Genomic DNA, 24,349 nt, shown 5'->3' with positions numbered 1-24,349 from the left:
CATGGCGAGTACGCCTGACTTCCCACGTATTCTCGGGATCTCCTGTCAACCAGAGAGTCCATAGGAACCTTTAATTGCTGGACACTGATGCTATGGTTAAAAACATACTACAAGAGTCGTGGCTGGCTAGGAGAATTAAACCTGCTACAGCTCTATGTATGTGATGGTGGGTGAAAGTGGTTAAAAGGTCGGCATGCTTCACGCCTATAGTCTCATAATGGATGTGTGGCATTTCATCAAGACACGGGAAAGAAACCTAATCTACACTGAATTGAAGAAACCGGTCAAAAGGGTATCCTAAGGTGTACCGTCCCAGTGTCACGAATTCAAAGGTAATTCGGGAAGGGGGACAAAAGAAGTTTGTCCTTCTAGCGAACCTCTAGAAAGGGATGATGGGGGGCATCAACCTGGATGTCCCGGATAACAGTAACACTGGCGGAAGGGAGTTACCACCAAGTAGGTGCTCCAATGCATGCCCTTTCTAGAGGCTCGCTAGGGGCATTTTCTTCTGGGTTGGCTGTATCAGGAAAAAAAGGGAATCAAATTGGACCCTACTACTAAATCAAGCAAAAAGTGAGAATGCAGTACCAGTTCGCCATAGAGTGCACAATTTTCCTTTATCCTATTGGGGTAAGCTCTAAGACATTCTACATGACTTATGCATAAAAAGGATTATTGAGCCTGTCGAATCTTCTCCATGGGTTTCTCAGAATGTCATTTCTGTTAAACCTTCTGGCGAATTGAGGCTTTGCATTGACTTGCACAGCCTTAATAACGTCATACGGGTGGATGCTCATCCCTTGCTCAATACACATGAGATGGTGACCACCTCAACGGGGGCAAAAGTATTCTCTTCCCACGATTTGGCAAGTGCATATCACCAAGTTGTATTAGAAGCAGAATCAATAAATTTAAAGGCTTTTGTAACCCCAGAAGGTTTGTTTAGTTTTTGTTGCATGCCTTTTGGACTTGCCAGTGCTGCTGCAGTATTTCATAGACTGATAAAAGAAACTTTAGAAGGGTTGGATGGTGCAATTGCGTTTCAAGATGATATAATTGTCTTTGATAAAGATGACAATGAACATCTGGAACAGTCTGCCTATACATATTAAAGCAGCTCTCACATTATTGAGTTTTAGGAAACTAATAAAAACCTGTCTTTTTAAAATCTAGTTTCCCCCTGATCTCACCTTTACTGATATTCCCAACCAGCGCCAAGACACTCTTGGGTATTTGTGCACGTTAGAAACATTTTAAAATAACATAAAATAACATAACATCACAACCTAGAGAAGGTCTTAACAGCCTTAGCAGATAAAGGCCTCACATTGCAATCTGATAAATTCAAACTTAAGGAAACTGAAGTCGAGTACCTTAGACACTTAATTAGTAGTTCTGGCATTAGACCAAAAAAGAACCATGTTGAGAACATCATGAAGGCACCTCTTCCTAGGTCAAGGGAGCAATTAGTACCCTTTTTAGAACTTAGAGAGCTTTACTCTAAATGTATTTCCAATTATGCTGATAAGGTGGAACCTTTCAGATGTATGTTAAAAAAAAAGATGCACAATTGATATGGACTGATGCAATGTCTACTACATTACAGAGTTTGAAAGAGTTCATTGTCAATGTTGCTTGTTTGCAAACCTTTGTTGCTGGGAAACAGTGTGTAGTTATGGTAGATGCCAGCAGTTAAGGATTGGGGGAGTCCTTATGCATAGAGATTGTGGTAAAGAATGGATAGTGGTGTATGCTACCAGGACATTGAGAGAGGAGGACAAAAATGACTCATTTATTGAGAGAGAACTGCTGGCGTGTGTGTGGGGTGCAGAACACTTTAGGAGTTTATTATCAAGACAAACCACAAACCCTTGATTTACATCATGGCATCTGGAGGGGGGGGGAGGGTTCTGTGTCTGCAAGATTAGCGATGTTAGCATACAGGTTACAGAATTTCCAATATCAGTTGGAATTTGTACATGGGAAGAACAATTGCACGCTGATTGTATGTCCTGGTTGCCTATTAATGATGGTCAGATTACACTGGAATAATAGGTAAAGAGGACTGCAAGGTTGCTTTCGCCTTGCAGGACGTTAATTTTCCAGGATCAGAACAATCCATTATTTTAGAATCTAAGTGGGCAGAAGAGATGGACAATGATAGCAAATTCAGTAAGGTTAAAGAATGGAATCTGCATGGTTGGCCAGAGGAAAGAAATGTATCTGTAGACATTATGGGTTATTCCAAGGTACGGGAAGAGTTAGCTGTTGAAAACGAGATAATTGTACGTGGGTATACATTTATTCCTCCATTTGCTCTAAGGAAAGTAATTGTGAACATAGCACATGAGTGCCATTTGGGCATATCTTACACTAGAAGACTGGTTAAGGACAGTTTCTGGTGTGGACATGTTTGTTGAGCAAAAACGGAGATCATGTGACAAATGTGGTTGTAGTGATAAGTCAGCCAAACCTCTGTGTACTGAACCTCAACCAGTTGAATTACTCTAGGCTCTTTGGCACGAGTTGGGATTAGACATTATCGGACCATTTGCTGTGCTACCCAAGCACCAAGCTTTTGGCGTGGTGCTTATTGACTATTACTCCAAGTGGCAAGAAGTTAAAATGGTGAAGGAAGTTACATCACAGGTGGTCATAGAATTTTTAGATGACATTTTTTTGTAGGGAGGGCATTCCTCACGAACTGGTGACAGACAATAGCCCCCAATTTACCAGTACCCTTATGGAGCAATTTCTGTGGAAGTGTGGCATGACACATAGAAGGATTTCTGTGTTTCATCCTAAGGCCAATGGTCAGGTGGAAAGGTTCAACCATGTGGTTAAAGAAGCAATCCAACTGGCTGTGAGGGGGGGCTTAACTGGATGAACACTTTGCAATCAATGTTATTGAGTTATAGAACTTCACCTAATTCTGTGGCTAAAGTGAGTCCTTTTGAGCTGTTGAGAGGATGTAAGCCTAGTTCCAAGCTGGTTTCTTGATGGTTGCGATATAAATGTAGTGATGTATGGGAAGCAGCTGAAGTAGACTACAAGGCAATAAGGCAAAGAGTAGAGGAATACAAAATGAAAATAAAACAAGAATTAAAGAGGAGGAAGAGGCCTGCAAGCAAGCAAGTGATTAGAGTAGGTGATTAGGGTTGTGTCAAGAAGGGGAGAACTGTTGGGAAAGGATGTGCCGTATGGTCAAATCCTGTCAAAAGTATTGAGGTGTTTATAAATGCTGTGTGAATTGATAGTGGGAGTGTCTGGAATTCGAACAGGATTTGTCCATTCAAACAAAATATGACACAATTAGACTCAAATGAAAGCAATGTTTTTCTAGATGTGGGGAATGAGCTGGTGAGACAACATGTAGCTCTAGTGTGAGTAACAGTGTCATGCCATCCCAGCATCCTTCCAAGAAGTTGCAGGATTATATTATATGGTGAATTTTCTTTTACATTAATAATAGGGGGGAGGTGTGTGGCATCCCGTGCATTTTACTATGCGCGCGTTGGCATTACCTGCACCATGTTCTCTCACATGTGCCACTGCCTTGTTATGATATGAAGTAGTCATGAGTGAAACCTAATGGTCACTCATGGCTATTTCATATATAGCAGTATTCAGGGAGAAACAGGTTTTGCTCGTTGGGGGTATTGTTGTCTGAATGGGGTGGGAGTGTGGATATACGGGGGGCAACGTCCATTATGGCATTCTGACTTTGTACTCACTTGAGACTGTACCTATGATTTTACACTGCTAATCAGTGCTAGGGTGCAAGTGTTTTCTGTTTAAAACATGATGGTAATTGATTTCTTTATGATTGGTAAATTTGATTTTTCTAATACAGATAGCACTGATGCACATATAGTGCCAGCGCTATCATCAGAGGGTGTTCTCTCATTTGCATGGGGACATGGCTCCATGTAAATGAGAGAATCTCTTTGACTTTGCACCCACTCCTTATTACAGATGCAGGTACAGAGGCAAAGAAGCTGTCTGGAGGCGCACTAAGAGTGCGCCACCTAAAAGGTGGCACATTCTCAGTGCGCACCGTGATGGCAGCCCTCTGAAAGGGTTGAAGGTGGTTCAATGGACTCCCTAGATATCTCCTTGCAGGCGGATGCAGTCAGCTACTGTACCTTCCTGCCTGCCTGCGAGGGAATCTCTCACCCCTCTAAAAGTGCAGATGAGTAGCTGCCCTCAGCATAGCACTAATTCACAACTGCCGTAAGAGCAGTGCATTCAATATAGTACAGCACACTCACCTTGTTTGTGCAGGTTCTCCTTCTGAAAGTTGCTCCAGGTGGCAATAAGGAAAATGCACTGCATTGTGTCTGGTTAAAAAGTAATCATCTAAATTAACAGAGCAATATTTTTGAATGCCTGTGTGACCTATGAAATTCGATCCCAAAGGTATTTTCCAAAAGCCAACAAGGACAATAGTAGGATTCAAGAAAGCAGTCTTGAAAGATTAATTAATTACACTGCCATTACACAAATCAAGCAAAAATGTGTATCTATTCAAGCAAATATAACTTGATAAATCACAAATCTCTAGCTGAAGAAAATGACCCGAAAGAAACAATAAATATTACTCTCTGAAGGGCGTCTCCCCTGGCTCCAGGATAATTACAGGGGGGATGCAGCCATTTGTGTGAAGGCAGGACACAACCTATTAAAGTGTAAGTGGGTTGGGTCTAGCTCCTCCCATCCACACCTAAGCTCCCCATTATGTGAGGCTTCCCTAGGAGGAATATACAAAGCCCAACTATCAAGTACACCCAGTCATGTGCCCCAGAGAAAAGCTGCAGGTACCAACTGATTAAGGCAAGAAAATGCTAATGGAATCTATCACTTTTTCTATAGCGGCACTGTGCTGAGTGTTTGCCCTAAAGCTCCTGACATTCAATAAACCTCCCATAGCAAATGTAAGGGACAAAACTCGAACCTTGTTGTTTCTAGAACTTCGCAGTATACCAGATGTCCTTATGTTTACGAAGGTCCTGAAAACCTAGCCACATAAATACTTGTGTCTGCATGTTTTCTATTTTGTATTTCTATAGCGCAACTAAGACCTCAGATATGGGGATCTTAAAAGCAAGAAATACAAATACAAACCCTGAGTGAGTTCAGCAATTTTTATGTCATTCTCTTCTCTATGACAGATAAAACGCTGATTTTCCCAAAATAAATGCTTTGCAAGTTGAAAGAGGTGGAGTTTTGGCCTACATGTTAAACCGAAAAAGATTTGTCTAAATTATTCCCCTAGACGGTTATTTCTTTGTAATGACAGCCAGTAAATAGGACAGACATTGTTTTGGGTAGGAAGTAAACACATGATACAAACTTTAGCAGCATAAAAAATGTTTATCTAAATCACTCTCCTAGACATTTCTTTACAGCAGAAAAAAAGAACCGATTCTAAAGAAGGCTCATTAAACATTGAGGAGCCTGGGATATTTACCAATGCAGTGTCTGAACAAATTCAATATAATACTGTTCTAACTCAGTAGAATACAACCAAGAGTTTAAAACCAAGGATACATTTTTCATGTGCTTCAAAAGAGAGTTAAAGATACTGGAGAAACTTTTACGAAGAGAGAAACCCAGAACTCATATTAAATACAGAGACACATTTCCAGTGAATATACTCTGAAGCAGTGAATTAATACTTAGTGAAATCAATGTTATTTGGGTTTGTTGCCTTATGGCTTAACATCACTTGGGGTTATTCTTAACTTGCCACCTCTGTATGACAGGCCATGAGCATCACATCTCTGCTGTCTTACTGGAATATGCACTGATCAAGCATATTAGTGGCTTCTGCTTTGCATAGAGCAGTGCATTATTGCCCTGATCATGATCGGGTTTGGTGTCGCTTATTGTACAAGATGAATAGACATATGGTAGCAATAAATACTTGCTATTGATATATATCCATGACCTTCTTTCTTCATATGCATAATGTGATTATTCTTTGCGAGCGCAGACAGGACTCGACATGAGTCACAATGTGAAAGGAAAGGCAAACCTAGACACTAATTGGAGTTTACAGTGTTTGATTATACGAATGGGAAGGTCATCTTCCTTCAATATCTGCTCAGTTGTGTTCTTCTCTGTAAAATGTTATAACAGTGTCATAGCAAACACAGCGCCACGAGCTAAGTCTATTGTGATGCACCAGACAAAGGAAAGGGATTTCTAGGGCAGTACCACACTCATTACGAGGACTGGGCGAAATGTAAATTATACCGTCATAATATGAGGATGTTTGCCGCACGCAATATTCCATATATTCAGGGCCGGCTTTAGGGCAGTGTGACTGGGCACTGACCTGTGGAGGGGGCACTGGCTTTTGCGTTTAATTACATTCCGTTTGCAGCAACATTTTACTGCCAGCACATGGGAGTAACTCAAATGGCCAGAATGCGAGTGCCTGATGCACACCCCACTCTTGTTTTTCACAGTATTTTTTACCGCAAAATGCATTTTCATGTCAAAATTTATATGGGGACACATTTCATGCTAAAGTATAGAGGTAAGTGGCATATTTGCCGTTTGATTAATTACGTGTAATCTTACATAATTTTCCCGAATTTTGAATAATAATGGATAAACAAATCACGTGATTTTCACACAGAACTACTCATTACTTGCCTTACTTTCATATTCACCTGTGCATCACTATTTAACATTTTGTCCTGGTGTGTGCGTAAACACAGGCTTGGAAAATAAAGTGTTGGTGTTGTTTTATTTACTGAAGGGACATATGTTAATTCTGCCATGAGCATAACATAAATACTGATTTAGAGTTTAGACAATCAATGAACATTTCAAAATTCCAGTGCTTTCAAAATAGTTAATACAAGTCCTTGGATGCCTATCCAGTCTCAATGTTGGTGGGGAATACAGAATATCAAGAGATGGATCACTGGGACTCTTTTGTTGAAAAACCTTTTGAAAATGTTGACTATTGTCATGTAGAATACCTCCACAGCATATCCATGAGATCCAGTATGGGGTTCTGACAATGGAAGAGGTGCCTTTGCAATACCCACAATCACGATGATTGCAATTAATATGGAGATATTGGCTACTGGCCAATACATTGCAGAGGACATCAATCATCCATTCTGCTTCAGGATTTGCTCACTGGCTGTAAATATATTGGTGAAACTAGACAAATGCAATGGTGGTTTTTTTTCTGCCATGCAAAGACAGGGTGATTTCTAAACTGGGTGGATCTATTCTTCAGGAATGGCTGCATTTTGCTTGCCCAGAAGGTGTCTTCAATGTCAAACATGTTTTGAATGTGATTTAATTGAAGCTTGCTTTAGGGTGCCAGGGCAGGTCTTGGTATTACTCAGCCCACAAACGAGTTTGCATTACTCAGCCCAGGAGTGAGTGGTGAGTGTTGATGCTCAGAACTTGTTTAGATGTTTCTTCCACCATGTTGGCACCACCTAGAGCATCCATTGTTGAGGTGGCCCTCTGCTTTGGGCACTTTCTTCAGGGCTGAATGGCATGCCTTTGGAAATGCCCCTCTTTAAAGGGTCACACCCAAAAGTTTTGCCTTCCTCCTCCACTTTTCTGCCCTTATTTGCTGATATTAAGACTCTGCACCCTTTACCACTGCTATCCAGTGCTTGTGCTCTTTCCCCTAAACATGATATTATTGGTTCATCCCCAGTTGGCATATTTCATTAACTTACACGTCCTTAGCAAAGTGCACTACATCAGACCAGGGCCTGCAAATTAAATGCTACTAGTGGGCCCTCCAAACATAGCTCAGGCTGCCATTGCAGAGCCTGTGTGTGCAGTTTTAAACTGCCATTTGGACCTGGTAGATTATACCTTTTGCCAGGCCCAAACCTCCCTTTTTTAATACATTTAAGTCACCCTTAGCGTGGCCTTGGGCAGGGTGCAATGTATTTAAAAAGTAAGACTTGTACTTTCAAATTTTACATGTCCTGGTATTGAAAAACTCTTACATTTGTTTTTCCCTACTACAAGGCCAGCATCTACCATAGGATAACTTTATTGGGATTAGCTTATATTTTATAAGTGTAATTTCCAAATGGGAAGTTATAACTGATTCAAGTTTTGTGTATCTGGAATCCTAATTTAAAATCCTTACTTGTGGTGGAGTCAGATTTTAAATTGCAATTATGCAAATGCCACTTTTAGAAAGTTGGAATTGTCTTGCTTTACCATTTGCTGTCTGTAGCCTGTCTCTGATCACATTAGTGGGTGTAGCTGACCTTTGTTTATTCCTCCTAGACAGCAATACACAATGGGATTGTAGATGTGTCTCAATGGGTCCCGTCTGGCAGGATGAGAGAGAGGAGCTGGGTACAGCCCTTCTTATATCTGAATAGGTCGTTTCCTGTCCACACACAAAGGGCTGCATACCCCCCCTGTAGTGAGTCTGGAGCCATGGAAGGAAGGGAGGATATATGTGCACTTTAAGGGCATGTCTTTGAAGTCTCCCCCACTTCAAAGGCCCAACTGGGTAATAAGGACATCTTAGACAACTAAATCAGCACACATCTGGACCTGTGAAGTTTCTGCCAAGAAGCACTGCTTTGCTGCTGATATGCTGTTTTGCTAAATTCCTGCCTTGCTGTGCTGAACTGCTGCCTGCTTCCCTCTTGCCTGGGTGAGGGGACTAGCCCTGCATCACTTAAACACAAAGTGACTCCAGGGGCTGGCTGGCTGGCTTCCTGATCTGAAGTCTCAGGGACATACAAAAATTCTAACACACCTTCTTCTGCACCAAGACTCTGACATCTGCGAGCATACCCTACCAAGTGGTGCCACCCCAATCCGGGCACCTTCAAAGTGTTTCTCCAGCAGAACAAATGCATCTTCTGCTGAATGACGTATATCTGAGAAGAACTGATGCATCTCCTCGTCTGACCGACACATCTTTGAGCAGAACTGATGCATTGCCACTGTTGTGTGGATTGGTCTGTCGCAAAGGACTCGCATCACCTCTGCATCCAGCATCTTCAGACTGACGCATCACTTTTGCAACCTCCACTCTGAGATGCTTTCCCCAGGTTAAGCTCCTCGCATCCCTTGTCGACGGTAGTCTTGACGACGAACCTTCACATTGCAGCTCACCACTCATCGTCTCCACTGCGCCTCACATCCTCAACACCAGCCTCTGCACTGCAAGCCCAGTTCACAGGATCCTCGACGCATCAGGACCTTTCAACGCAGCCTCGTCACATCTCGGAATTGATGCATTACCTCTGCTGTGTGACACATCTTCGACGCTGATCCACGCAAACGCTCCGCAACCAGGATTTAAGGTGCTTTGGTTCAGTGGGCCTAATTGGGTCCCTTTAGCCAGGCTGCACTCCATTGCAGTTGGCCTGAACTTGCTAATTTGTCCTGGTCCAGCGCAACTAGATATCCCCTATATCACGCTATTTTACCTAAACACTTTGAAATTCAACATCTCAAGTTCTAATTATAGGTTGTCTGTCGTTTGGTCTTCTTTAATTTATTAAATTAAGCTCTATTCTTCTAACCTGATGTGGAATCATTCTGTGTGGTGCTGCATTGTTTTACTGTTGGAAATGAGCACAAATGCTTTACACATTACCTCTAAAGCTAAGCCTGACTTATCTGTGCCAAGCTACTAGGGGAAGAGCACAGGCTAATTTAGGGTTGACACTAGGCAGAAACATGTCGACCCAATTCTATACGGCGAGGGGTTAATAACCTTTCCCATAACGCTGTTCACTTGTTTTTAGATACCATACAGTTACCTACTCCATTAAAAATTTAGTGAGGTGACTATAATGGTTTTTAATCTCACTCACTCACTTTGGACCCCCCACGTAGCTTAGAAGTGCAACCCTGTCGACAGGTGTATGCCCGCCCTCTATCAAACCAAGTTTTTAGAAGGCGAGGATGGTCGATGATGAAGCATGACACCAGGTGGTGTGTGAGGCCAGTCCTAAACTTTTTGTGAGATGCCTACACTCACATACACATTACATACTGGAGCACTATTTAGGTCATTTTAGTGAGAGCGGCCTCATTTGTGTAGAATAATTTAGGGTTTGCCTGCCTCTGATTAGGATTGTGTTTATTGCCAGACTAGGATTTATAAACCAGTCAACCAATAACCCAATTTCTAACACATGCTCTTCAGGAAATGCTTGAAAACTGAGTCTTTCAAGCATTGATTTACTGTTCCGATAAACAGATCAGCAACACAGTTGAAAATGTCACAGTGGCAGCCTACTTTACTTTAACGTCACGTCTGTGACCTATTTTAAAAACATTGTAAGGTATGAATCATAACTTAAAAAAGTGACAATGAAGACACAGTTCTCCACACAATTTTGAAATAGGAAATCTGAGGTTGGGAAGTTTTCAGCCCACTGAGTAGATTGATTGAAGTGCGTTCTGGGCAGTATCATGCCGCTTGTTTGTGCAAAATGTCCCCTGCTGGCTTCAGCAGTTGTATGGAATTGCTTACTGGGATGTCACCTGACTAGTCTGATATGCTTATTGACCTTCAGCTGACAGTTTCAATTTATAGGTATTCAGGTTGTACCCACATCTATACATGCACCTATCTATAGTTCTTGAGAGTATGTTTAATTATGTCATGGAACCCATATTTGCTGCTGTGTCTCTTTGTGCTCACATCTACCGATAGAACTGGTGCCTTGTGTGTGTCGTTCTCAATCTTTTTCATGGTTTTGTTTGTTTTCAGGTCTTGTTTCTTTTGTATTTTTTCTCGGTATCGCAATGAGTGTGGTAAATTCACTGCATATTATAAGATCGTTTGCTGCTCTACCATGCGAGTACTCTGTCGTGCAGCTGGCATATTAATTGCTGTCCACAGCAGTAGGTGTGTGTACCCAAGCAAGGGTATGTGTCAATAGGCAATAATATTTTATTTTCTAAAGATACTGCAGTTTGATTACGGGGGGCATACTTTATATGTAGCTTTTGGAACTCTATGTCACTGTGTTTTTGAATGTTATATAAGCCTGCACACTATCACCTGGCCTTGTTCATCAGCAGCTTGGAGCTTAACCTGGTGAAAGATTTTACCATACCTGGCAGCTATTTACACCCCCTCTGTGTGATGCTTAGTTTTTCTTCTCTTTTATTAGGAAGTATTTTTACTTTTCTTTTTATATACAGTTAACTTTTATTGTTAGTTTCGAATTGAACTAGGATTTACTTTATATCTACTTCAACCATTTGTTTCCAGGGTTACTAGGTGGTTTTAAAGATCGAATGTACATACTGCGCAAGCATAAGTTCTGTTACTATGAATATATAAATAAAAACATTGCTTTTTTTTAAAAAAGAACATCAATCACGTAAGAACCACCTGGCCCATAAATAAAACTCTCTGCCACATTGTGGCTCTAGACAGCTTTTAATTACAACTTTGAAAATCCAAATATGCCCAATCCATACAATGTTTTCATTGAAATATTCGGGCTATTAAAAAGGACGAACAGCTACACTTGCATTCATTTCTTATTTTGTAAGGCATCGAAAAGTTGCTGTAGGGTAATGGCATTTTATCTAAAACGACCTCGCTTGAACACATTGCTGCAGACAATGTAAAAGGAACGGAAACCAATTATTGTATTAGGCTGACAACGTGAAAGGAATGGAAACAATCACGTCGAAATTGCCATGACAAAATCTCAGCAAAATATTCTTTTGAAGTTTTCTCCCACTTGCAGCAGACAGAGAAATTAAATGTCAGAATGCACGTGGCTGACGTATACCTCCTCAGAGGAGCATTTTATGAAAGGAAATATGATTTGTAGATTATGGAACTGATCATAACCAAGTAGGTAAAATTGGGCTAACAGTGAGTGGACAGCGCTACTGTAATTTTTAAATAAAACCATATTGCACGCTTAAAGAATAAACCAGCAAGCTTCTAGTTTAAAAAAAAAATCTCAGCAATTATTTAAAAATATTTGTAAAGACCTCCATGCAAATGTTAATACATTCTGACGAACCGAAGGTTTAGGTCGGAATATGAACAGTCTCAAAGTTTTATTGGTGTTTGTAAGTTTTACAAATGAATACGGTGTGGTTAATTGGCTTGCCTTTTTAGTCAGTCAAGAACACCCTTACCGGGTCAGAAATGTGGATCTTTAAGATATATTTGTAATTAACATCCTTTGCACAATATGCAGAAAAGAACACCCCATATTTTAAAACAAACACGTGTTTTTACGGCTGTCGAAACAAATTTAAGTCTTGTGTTCACAATTATAATGTTCCTGATGTACAGCTGAGATACGCATTTAGATTTTTTCAAAACACCTGATTGTTTTGTTTCACATAAACAAGGGTTTACACGATTACTTCAGAACACAATCACTGCCTTTATCTGGAGGATTCCCAGGTAGGCAGGCAGCTATATATGCAATAAACATGTACAGTGTGACATAATAACTCTTTAACCTCAGCAGCGCTTACATTGTAAAAAAAAATAAAAAAAAATACCAGGACCCTTGTCTGGAGGTCACTGCAGCTCGCACCACCCATTGCCCCTTTCAGTGCTGCCAATCAGTGGCTTAGCTTGGCCCCCGCTCTTGCTGTCCGCGACGGTCTGTTCAAAGAGCGGCGGGGGGCGGGTGCTGGTGATTCATGTGGCTGTGACGGCCGAAGGTAAGAGCAAGGGGGGTGTGCTGCCGGTTCTCACAGCCGCAAGTAAGACCGGGGGGAGGGGGAGACTGCCCCCCTAGCTACGCCGCTGCTGCCAATGATGGTACCAACATGTATACTAACCATTACACTTCTACATATGTGAATATAGGTGCCCAACACAATAAGAATGACTCGGGTGGCAGGCATTTGTCATTTTTAATCTATATTGGATTAATAAAAAAGGTTGTTGTGCTCATTTCTTAGCACCGGAAAACACATGCTCAGATTAAGCACTGGACACATATAGGGTTACCCCAGGCAGGGAAATGACACAGAGGAAACTGTGTGTGGGGGGGGGGGGGTGGAGGGAGATTTGGGAAGAAAAGTAGGTTAAGGGCAACATAGGCAGTTACCAAATCTTCAGTGTAAAACCCCCCAAAAATACAAGCTCATTTTGTATCAAAGACTAACATAAACTAAACAATGGTCATTAAGTTTATTTATATAAAATGCTCATGCTATTATTGACAGTCCCTTGAGATTTTGTTTCCAGAGCATCAGTTATTTAGTCCAAGTCATTGAGCGCTGATTTAAATGGGTTATTAGGCAGAGGACACCGATGAAATTAAATAGGATATGTAACTGCATGAATTTAGCAAAAGGAGGACATTGAAAACCCAGGTATTTGCTCTTGTAAACATAATTGTAGCAAATTAATTCCGCCCGTCTAACCCCTTAGATTTTTCGCCTTTTAAATACCTGATTTTTAGACTTTTACTGAGAACGAGTAGCAGTAATTGAGTTTTACTTTAAATTCCGAGGAGGAGGACTTAGAGTGCTAACCACTAATGTCTGCCTTTTAAGATAAAGCTGCTGCACAGGCAGGGTAAGAGGCTCTGGGCCAGTTACATGCAAATACATGAGTGTGTAGACCAGTGTAGGCTGTTGGTGTGAAAATATCATCTAACTCTTCCTGGTATCTGTGCACAGGTAGCCTTTTGCAGAATGTGCCATTCAGGGACTGATGCTGACCTAGTGTAGTCCTTCTAAGGTAAGTGACATTCATGGTGTACATATGTAATGATTACTGAAAAGTCTGTGTTCTTTACTGACTTACACATTGTGGGTAAAATCCGCTCCACAGTATCAATTCTAAGTTAAAAAAATGTACCACAAATGCCGATACAAAGTCATTTTGGCACTTGTAGAAATGTCCAATTTCCTTGGCTCAGCTCATAATTAGATTACGGACTGGTTTCCCCCTACTGTGTCAAGGAAATTACTCTGCTGACCAGCAGGAGGCTCAAAGCCCTCCCCACCCAACAGAGCCAATTGACAGTGCGTGGCAGGATTTTACATCATGTTAACTAGAACAAAGTGTACTTTTTATAACAATTTATAACACAGTTGAGTTTCAGTACTGTCTCGCCTAAATATAACAATCTTACCTTCATAATAGACTTTGAAGCCATGAGCGCTTACTGCAAAGTCGCTTGTCAGACGCAAAGAAAATACTGATCCTGTACTCGTTACTGGTGCAGGAATGTGAAATCCTGTTAACCTATAAAAAGTTTAAAAAAGGACATTTGTTACGCATTTATTGCAATCAAAACATTCATCTTAATATCTCCATTACTGTTTCCTAAAGATAAACCATTGGCATTTATTAGTTGTTAAGTTATCTTCTATTACCTTTATATTAGGCACTTCATGCAAGTCGGCACAACATATTATTAGGGTTTTTTGTAAATCAACTAAAGTTTGAATTAATTTAGCCCTCCACACACTGAAAGCCCGATTCATAAAAGAGCTATTTGTACAATTACAAATTTGCTCCCTAACTTTACTCTTACTTTTGGCATAGATTTCAGACTTTCTTTCAATAACTTTCTTAAATAATTTTACAAATAGTCCTAAAAGCATATCGAGTCACAGATTTCTATTGGTACACACATGGACAAGCATTTCCCTATGTGGAAACTTAGTGGGAACATCTTCTCATGTTTGAAAATGTGGCACTCATGATTTGCACGCCCTCTTTTTGTAAGAAAACAGTTTTACACTGTTGAGAAGTCCTTTCTGCGCAAACCAATATTTCAGAGAGTATTGCTTCACCCATGTCACCTTTAAAATGTATTTACTGATCCCTCAAAAAGCAGAAATACTCCAGTGTTTTCAAGGTGGAAACTGGTTATAAATTATTTTTGAATTTAGGAAAACTTGTATAGCTATGGAAGTTTTCAAGGACTGGGCAAAATTTTAATTGCATTAGAGTAATTTGGGTAAATTTGCATTACATTTTTGATGAAAAAATACTGAAATTTACATGATTACACCAGTTCACGTAATTATGAGTAATTTGATACAAAAATACTCCTGCAGAAGTACAAGAACAATTAACTTAGCAAGCACGATTGGCATCTGGCTGCTGCTGTTCATGTTCTGTAGCATTTAGCGATATTTTCTTGAGGGGGAAAATGCATCCTCTGGTCCATTTTTGACACAAGGGTGCCATTGCGCTAAGAAAATAGTGCTAAATGCTAGGTTATGCACCTTGCATAATATTGGGTAATCTCTCATAATTTTGCTGCAATTTCACGTAATTATAATACAGCAAATTACGTGAGTGACACACACCTCTTGTGGTCACCATCATTTGAAGGTGGTCCATCCTGATATGCTCACAACCCCACACTGTGAAAATTATTATCCACATTTTTATATTTATTCTTTGCAAACACAATTTTAAGCCTGGATAAATCTATTTACATGTGCAAAAATCTAACCATTCCTAATTCTGTTTTCCTCCATAAAGTTTGACTTTTGAAACTTTTTGTCACACTTAAGAATATAATTGTTTTTTGAATTTGGACCTATGAGACCAGTAGCCTTAAGGATTGACTTCAGAATTTGCAGAAAGTCCCTTCCATTCTGCATATTTGACTAAGAACAGTGACACCACTTTAAGGGGCTCTCAGGGTATAGTAGAAATGCAGGAGAAATACAGCAGTGTCACAAACAACAATGAACGTACAGTCTTTAAGCCTCTGTGTAGCAAATTTGAACTTTACATTGGTGCTATATAATTTTGCATTGGTATGTTCTAGTTTTGAACTAGACTAGAATAAACATTACACTAAGCATCTGGTGAAAATGGACAGTCAGTACAAATTTATGTATTTCTCATTATATAAAATTACCTTGCCTGGGTAAAAATAACATAACTAATGCAAAATTTCCCACAGGTGCAATATAAGTCATCCAGACCCAAGAGCCAATCCAATTAGGGAAATACCCACATTATCTATGGTATTGTAACACTCAGTTGAATGGAAGTATTAAGAGCTAAAAGTCCTAAATAATAGATAAAAAGCACTGGCGAACCCCAGAGATCAGAAATTGTCTGCCAGCCTTTTGTCTATGTTCTTGTTTGTTATGTTTTGTCATGGTTTGTGTAAAAGTTTATTGATGGATAAGGTCTTGTAAATATGAAAAAAAATCTAAAAGTGCTAATGTGCAGCTTGTGAAAAACCAGAATGCTATCACTGACAGTGACGTTCCCCAGTATCAGACGTGGGCTGACCAACTGCACCATGCTATATGGTGTAGTGGGTGGCAGAAAAATGTGAATGCCCCAACGGCAGATGAACGAATCAGGAATGCTGGATGAAAGCCGCTATAAGTAAGACACATGAAGATAAAAACCCCATAAAATAATGAAAATGATTCTCTGCTGTAATGGTCTGTGGGTGAATTTACATTTTCTCTATTCAATGAAATATTAGATTTTAAAATGTCTTATATGGTATTAAGAATTTTCAACGTAAGGTGGTAATAAACATGATCCCCCAGTATTAGGAAGGGCAAATGCTACAGTAATTCGTAAAAAAATTTAAAAAAGAGTAGTAACTTTTATATTGGGACATTTTGCACATGTAATTTTATCCGAACAATATTAGTGTTTATGATAACAAAGTGGTTAATTACTGGAGATTTGAACTAGAGCAGTTGTCTAGTATTAGTCCAGTATTTTTAAAACTGTTCTTAGCCGATTTGTCGTGGAATCATGTTACCTTTTAGATTTATTATCTTTATTTTTGTAACTCACAGGTCTTTTACATGTTATTGTGAATGATAGTAACATTGTATATGTTTGGGGAATTGATTGATATTTATGGTTTTATATATATGCATATATTTATAAATATGTATATATATATAAATAAATAAATATATATCTATATATATATATATATATTTATATATATGTATGTATGTATGTATGTAGGTCAATCATAAGACACAGCTGGCCTATTGTATTGGGGGATCCAATTATTTGTGGCCTTCTCCCCCAGAAGCCAGCCATAACCTACAGAAAAACTGCGTCAATGGGCATTCCACTGGTTAGAAACAGCCCAGAAGATCAAGAAGCGGGTACATGGTTGTCAGCTAGAAAGGGATTTTACAAATGTTCTAGCTGCAAAGCCTGCCAGTACGGTATAAATAAAATCTCATATCAAACAGCTTTTAGTGACCGTACAAATATGATTGGCCAACATCAGTCCTGCAAAACAAAGTATGCGGTGTACGCTCTAATATGTAGCTGCAATTTATATTATATAGGCAGCACCAAATTGGCTGTACACAAAAGGATTTTACAACACACCAGAGCCATCGTAAACAATGATTCTAGTTACCCTGTAGCGAGGCATTTTAAGGAAATACACAACAGTAGTCTTAAACATTTTAACTACTTTGTCTTAAATGCAATACCTCCGCAAAAAAGAGGGAGCAACAAGGAGGCGAAGCTGAGACGCTTAGAGACTAGGTATATACTGGAACTCGATACAAAGCAGCAAGGGGGATTGAACACAAGCAAAGACATGTATACATATCTATAGGCTTTTACGAAATATATCATAAACAATGACTTATTTTGAATGCTTTCATTATATCTTTTTACCAATGTATTTTAGCATGGTTTTATCTATATTTATGCTGTTAGAATTATTTTATAATATAATTATGTTATATATTCATATATATATATTTATGTTTATATCCTCATTAGTGGGAATCAACTGTATGGAATAGATAAATATTATGTCTTGATACTATTGGTATTCCTCTTGCACTTTAATATGGAAACAGGGATTTATCCTAGCATATTGTTAAATCTAAAAGTTTGGCCAGTTGCATTTTCAAGTATTTACACTTATGAAAGCGGGAACCAACTGAAACATACAACCATTATCTATTGTGATTGTATTCCTAACACACCATTGAGAAATCAATATGTAAAGTTACCAGGGATTTATCCATTGCAATAGGGTTACATTATGTAACCATATACATTAGAATCTTGCTGCTATTTCAGATTGAATTTAGATTGCACATTATTAAGCATTATGCACTTTTTCATTGACTTGCACTTTAGTGGGAACTCAGGCACTGTACACTTTATTCATTGATTAGCTGAAAGCGTTTGGACGATTATCAGTATTTTTTGCCTAAGGGAATTTTTCCCTATAAAATAACCTGTTGTTCTAAATTATTGTATAGACAGGTTATCATTGCACACTATGGGGCTGATTCTGATCCTGGACTTTTATTTTACATACAAATCGGATCCGTATTTTTTTCCATACAAATCGTACAAGTCCCTTCCAACACGTGTAGTACGATTCGTACGGGAAAAATACATACAAATCGGATCAGGAAAAGCTGTACGACATGGACTTGTAAAAAAGACCATACAATTTGTAAAAAGGCTGTACAACCCGTCAAGTACGATTCGTACTGGGTTGTCAGCATGCGATTTGTATGGAAAATGGCCTGTATACGGGGAACGACTCGTACCGGGCTACAAAGCGAACCCCTATACGCCTCGTACCCTGGTATGACTCGTTCTGGGGGTACGACTCGTACCGGGGTACGGGTCGTATAAGGGTATGAGGCATACAGGGGTCCCCCCACATGCGAGGTGTGTGTATGGAGCGTACCCCAACATCGCACATGTATGCACCGTACATACGCGATTTTGGGGTCCGCACCGTACATACGTACTTTTGGGGTATGGTGCGTACACAAGCGATTTTGGGGTACGGTGCTTGTACGGTGCGTACACGACCAGTACCCCTTCAGCGTGTATATACGCACTGTTTTCCCGGCACTTTTTGGCTCCTGTAAAAAAAGAGCCGTACGGAGTGCCGTTTGTACGAATCGTACTTGACGGGTTGTAAACTGCTGCCGGGAATACATGTGAACGTCGCATATAGGACAATCCGAATCGGAATCGCTTGTATATACGAGTTGTATGGTCTTTTTTACAATTTGTATGGAGAGCGTCTATTTGTACGGATCGTACTTCCTAGGTTGTAGGGGAATCCTTACAAGTACGAGTTGTATGGGGAAAACGCTCCATACCACGATTTGTACAGCGTTTTTCCAGGATTGGAATCGGCCCCTAAGTATTTCTGTAATAATGTATTTATACAATGTATTACTAGTGCATGTAGGCTGATTTTAACATGAATATGACAGTATATCTTCTATGTCTAGCATAACGGCTAATCAACCACTTTCACTTTAAAAGGGGAGAACCTGCCCTCTAGCGTTGTCATGTGATCAAGGCCGGTAACAGCCGAAACGCGTTATGGCGGCTTGGTGAAGCACTAAATAAACACTTTAACGTACTGAATTGGGTCCACTCACGTCATTTTCAAGCAAGAAGTTGGAAACGAGCTTTTGAAATATATATATATATAAAACCAGCTCCTGCTCCACACTGGAAGAAGGCACGCACTCAGGGCTGCAGGTTTAAGGCTTCTTTATTTCCTCGGGTCACACTCGACCCCGCGACTGGAGAGACGCGTTTTGGCTGTCAAGCAGCCTTTCTCAATCTGGCTAGCGCCATGTACATACAGGTTTTTATAGCCCTTCCCACTCATAGGCAGGGATAGACATAAAAGAAAGTTGTTCCGTCGTGCCATGTCATATTTTAAACACATCACAACGCTCCAACAGTACCATAACTTAAATTACAAAAAGTGTGGCAAGTGAAATATAGCATCACTAAAAAACATATAAATGCATAATGCATATTTAGCCCACATTGCCATAGCTGATACGTCCAAGCTAAATATAAAGCATGCAGAAAGAAAATGTCACATGCCTGTGTTAGAGGCGTGTAATGTTGAGAAAACCAAAGTATGTTCATATATATTATCCAAATATGGCGCCAGCCCCCTCAGGAAATACTACCCAAATATGATAAAACAGAATAAGCATGAAATGTCAAACGATAAAAAAGTGCTGCATTTATCAATCCAAACATTTGAAAGAGACAGTATTGACCAACAATTGGTAAAATTTAACAATGACTATTCCACCTGGCATAATTTATGACCCTTGTTTTAACTATACAGCGGGAGCAAAGTTGTGATTTGCCTAGTTGGCATCGCACCTCTATACAAGCTCAATTGGGGCAAAATGGCATTGGGCTATTGCACAAAACCAAGGGACTAAAAACACAAGATGTGTACTATACAGACTTCACGTTGTCGTCAGTATCCCCAAAGGGACTACTGGTCCCATGATGCCCCTTGTCGAGCCATGCAGAAGTCAATGTCAGCCTCCACGTTGTCATCAGTATCCCCGAATATATATATATATATATATATATATATATATATCATTCCTGCCCCTCGTTCTCCAAAAGCAGGCACCAGCATCATAGAATACTGAAAAGAATGTTCATTTCACAGCAGAAGTAAATAAGGTATATATAAATAAGGTATATATAAATAAGGTATATATAATTTTAGTAAAATTAAAAAGTCTTGGCTAACACCAGACCTAAACACATATGCTACAGTAGGCTTTTATACAGGACCACAATGTGATGCTGGACAATGTGCTGACAAATCTGTTGTTTAAATTACAATTCACAGAATTAAAATGGCATACTCAAAACATTTGTAATCAAGATATTTGATCTACATAGTACATATTATGAAATTCCTCTCAACCTATTTCATTGTCTCTTCAATACACAATCAGTTTGTTATGTTTAATAAATCATCTAAGATATGTCTAACGATATTATTTGGCACATACTGAAGCACAGACCACCTGGTAATAGTCTGCTACCTAAGGAAAACTACATTCACAAAACCCATCTTACCCTTCTCTCATAAAAGCTGCATTAGTAACATGCCCTTTGGAAGGAGATAAATTATCAATAGCAATATCTGACAAAAAAGCAAATATAACCGGTCAGTTGCTGCATAAAGAATAACATTTGCTGATAAGCAGATACATTTATGAATGTTATCAAGAGATATATTTTAGTTACTAGGCCAGAAACAGAATCCTGTAAGACAGCACCCCTTGCAATCTTGCCTGCTTGTTTTGTGACTGCTTTAAAATCACTTGATCTTACAAGAGCTGGCTCTAAGTTTATCCCATTTCAATAGGAACAACCCATGGCTGGTTATATAGTGGGTTATAAATATCATCATTTTCGGATAGGCACTTTTGATTGTATGGGGACAGATGGCAATAGTAGAATTAAAGATGAAGGTAAGCAGTTCCTACTGGCTATACCCTATCATAGAAAGTAAACCAGACAAGTGCATTGTCTTCCTACATGGTGCTCTTTCCCTCTATAATATGATGAATTTTCAGCCTGACGGTAATGCAGCATGAGTACAGCAGTATTCCTACCACTCAAACCATAACATGCACATTTATGTTTCAATAGGGATGCAGAAAACACCTTCATGATCTTTAATAGTAGTAGTAGGAAATCCTTTCCTTGTACCAGTATTGGGTAAAAGATAGAGAGAGAAAGAGAGGGGGGTGTGTGTGTGTGAGAGAGAGAGAAAGTGAGAGAGGGAGGGAGAGAGATAAAGAGAGAGCATACATCTGCTTTAAAGATGATTGGAGTGTTTCAAGGTAGAGACCACCCACAAATCACACTCCTTGTAAATAATAAGAAATATCTTTGTGTTAACAGGAGTAAATCTGAGGTAGCATTCTACAGTTGGCGGGGATGTGGTGAACGGGCTTTCATAGGTAACTCCAAAAAAACAATACAAAACTTAGCAAGTTTACCCGTTCAGAAAATATCACTATTGCACTAGAGTGTGAACAGATACATATAAGGGACAGAGAGGTACTGGAAATGTTGTGGGCATGTGGCTGTGAAGAACAGGAATTTAAGTTTCATGATATTTTTCATATTTTTAAAGATATGTGGGAAGGACATGAATGAAATAAATCTGTTAAATGTGTGTGGTAGGAGGCCATTAAAATGCAATAAAGCTGGTGACCCCTCTCCATGATCCTTTAGCAGATCAATAGGAATGGTTTCACCAAGCAAGCTCATCTTCTCTATTCTGATCAACCCTCTTCCCATAGAAATTGCAGCATATTTAAGGATAAACTCAGATGTGACTGACCACAGTAACTCAGTGACAGAAGCCAAAGTTGCCACACATTCCTTTCTTAATGTTACTACAGTGTGACCCAGCTCCTGCCACACAAAGGTGCCTTGTTATAAACATAATCCCTGTGTGCTTTGTATTACAGTTCCCCATATTGGCAGGTCTACGTTTGTTTTAGATGCCTGTCCCCCCCTCTGTCCACATTCTTCCCAATGTGAGGACTACATCATCCAGAAGATCAAAGAGCAGCCCCATTCCTTTAAAAGACATATTCTCCAATGCTCCAACCCCAGTTGGAGAAGGGATCCTCTAAATATGCATGCCTCTTTACCGGAGAAGAAGCAGGTGTCATGAAACTCACTGACAGGCAGATATAGCATTGAATTACAGAGAAAAATGTGATGTTTGTTAACTGGCTGCCACCAGCAAAAAGGTGTGAAAGACTGCAGGAGGCTCAGTGGGAGTAACTTAATGAAACCACCAGCCTAGAATGGTTAAATGTTTACATAAGTTACGTGCCAACTTTTCAAAAGTCACTATAGCTATATAGCTGTTAAAACCCAATGTAACAATTGGTGCAGAGTCTTTAAACAACTATTGATGGTTTGTTTATCTATATTAACCCAAAAGTGGTGATAATGAAGTCCACATTATTTTCCTAAGATGAGTATGTGAAATATGTTTTAGGTTCAAATTTTCTTTCAAATAAGAAACATGATACTTTTTAGATGTACACACCAAGAAACTGTAGATAATTGTGTGATGCTCAAACAATCAATCACTCAATCAGGGGTTTATAAAGCATGCTACTCACCCATGAGGGCTTCAAGGAGCTGGGGGGTAGTGCAGCTCCGGATCAGTCGAAGAGCTAGGTCTTGAGGCTCCTCCTGAAGGTGTGCAGGGTGGGGGAGCGTCTGATGTTGACTGGGATCTCTTTCCAGGTTTTTTCTGAGACGTAGGAAAAAGCTCTTCCGCCTGCTCTGGTTCTGCGGATGTAAGGGGACTCTGCCAGGGTGAGGTCAGCGGAGCGGAGGTTCCTTTTGGGTACGTGGACGGAGACTCTTTCATTTAGGTATTTGGGTCCATAGTTGTGGAGAGCTTTGTAGGCATAGGTGAGAAGCTTGAATATTACTCTCTTCTCGATGGGGAGCCAGTGGAGGTCTCGTAGGTGCTGGGTCATGTGCTCGTGTCGTGGGGTTCCGAGGACGAATCTGGCTGCAGTGTTCTGGATTGTTTGGAGCTTGTGTAGCAGGGTTTTGTTGACTCCGGCGTAGAGGGCATTACCTTAGTCCAGTCTGTTGATTATGAGTGTGTGGGTGACGGTCTTTCTGCATTAGGGGGGATCCACTTGAAGGTCTTACTGAGGATGCGGAGGGATTTGAAGCAGGTTGAGGCAACGGAGTTGGTCTGACTGGTCATAGTGTGGGAGGAGTCTAGAATGATGCTGAGGTTCCTGGCATGGTCTGTCGGGGTGGGTGGGTTTCTGATCGCAGGGGGCCACCAGGAGCTGTCCCACGCAGTGGGGGAGGGTACAAGGATAATGACCTCCATCTTCTCTGAGTTCAATTTCAGGTGGCTGTCGCTCTTCCAGGCTGCAACGTCTTTCATTCCTTCTTGGAAGCTGAGTCTGGTGTCTTCGGGGTTCTTCGTGAAGGAGAGGATGAGGTGGGTGTCGTCGGAGTATGACACTATGCTGAGCCCATGCTGTCTGACGATGGCGGAGAGGGGGTCCATGTAGATGTTGAATAGCGTGGGGCTGAGCGAGGATCCTTGAGGCACTCCACAGTTTATCGTTGTAGGTTCGGAAAGGAAGGGGGGGGAGTCTGATCCTTTGGGTTTTGCTGGAGAGGAATGATCAGGTCCAGTTGAGGTCGGTTTTTCGTATACTGGCGTCATGGAGTCTGGCTGCGAGAGTGCGGTGAGAGATAACCTTGCATTTTAAATGTAATAAATGTTTTGCTTTTCTTTTTAAGAACCTTTATTTTTAAGTGCTGTCACAATGCTGTGTTCATACCAATGTCACTGCTTATGCTCCAGATGTAAGTTAGAATATGTATGAGTATCGCGTATCCCGTTAGCTCGCATTCCTGCTTTGCTTTGCACAGTGATAGGCTGCTATTTGTGTTCTGCTCGTTTTAAAATAGAAAATAACTTTGCTTTTAACAATTTTAACCGTTGGTATTTAACTTATGTTATCTGTGGGAATTGACTGGTGGGGCTTTGAGGGGGACATTACTTCT

The 24,349-nt window shown here is 40.2% G+C and overlaps 1 protein-coding gene across 1 annotated transcript in view; it reads right to left on the bottom strand.

Moving 5' to 3' along the window:
• Nucleotides 1-24,349, bottom strand: part of CSMD3 (CUB and Sushi multiple domains 3) — a 2,836,509-nt gene that overhangs the window by 2,423,391 nt on the left and 388,769 nt on the right. The window contains exon 3 of the mRNA XM_085605076.1: nt 14,109-14,221. Coding sequence (XP_085461202.1) covers nt 14,109-14,221 — 113 coding nt within the window. The remainder of the gene's footprint in view (nt 1-14,108; nt 14,222-24,349) is intronic.

Source organism: Triturus cristatus, chromosome 5_1 (assembly GCF_964204655.1).
Source record: "Triturus cristatus chromosome 5_1, aTriCri1.1, whole genome shotgun sequence".
NCBI lineage: Eukaryota > Metazoa > Chordata > Amphibia > Caudata > Salamandridae > Triturus > Triturus cristatus.
The sequence above is the reverse complement of the archived record's forward strand: the minus strand, read 5'-3'. Positions and strand labels throughout refer to the sequence as shown.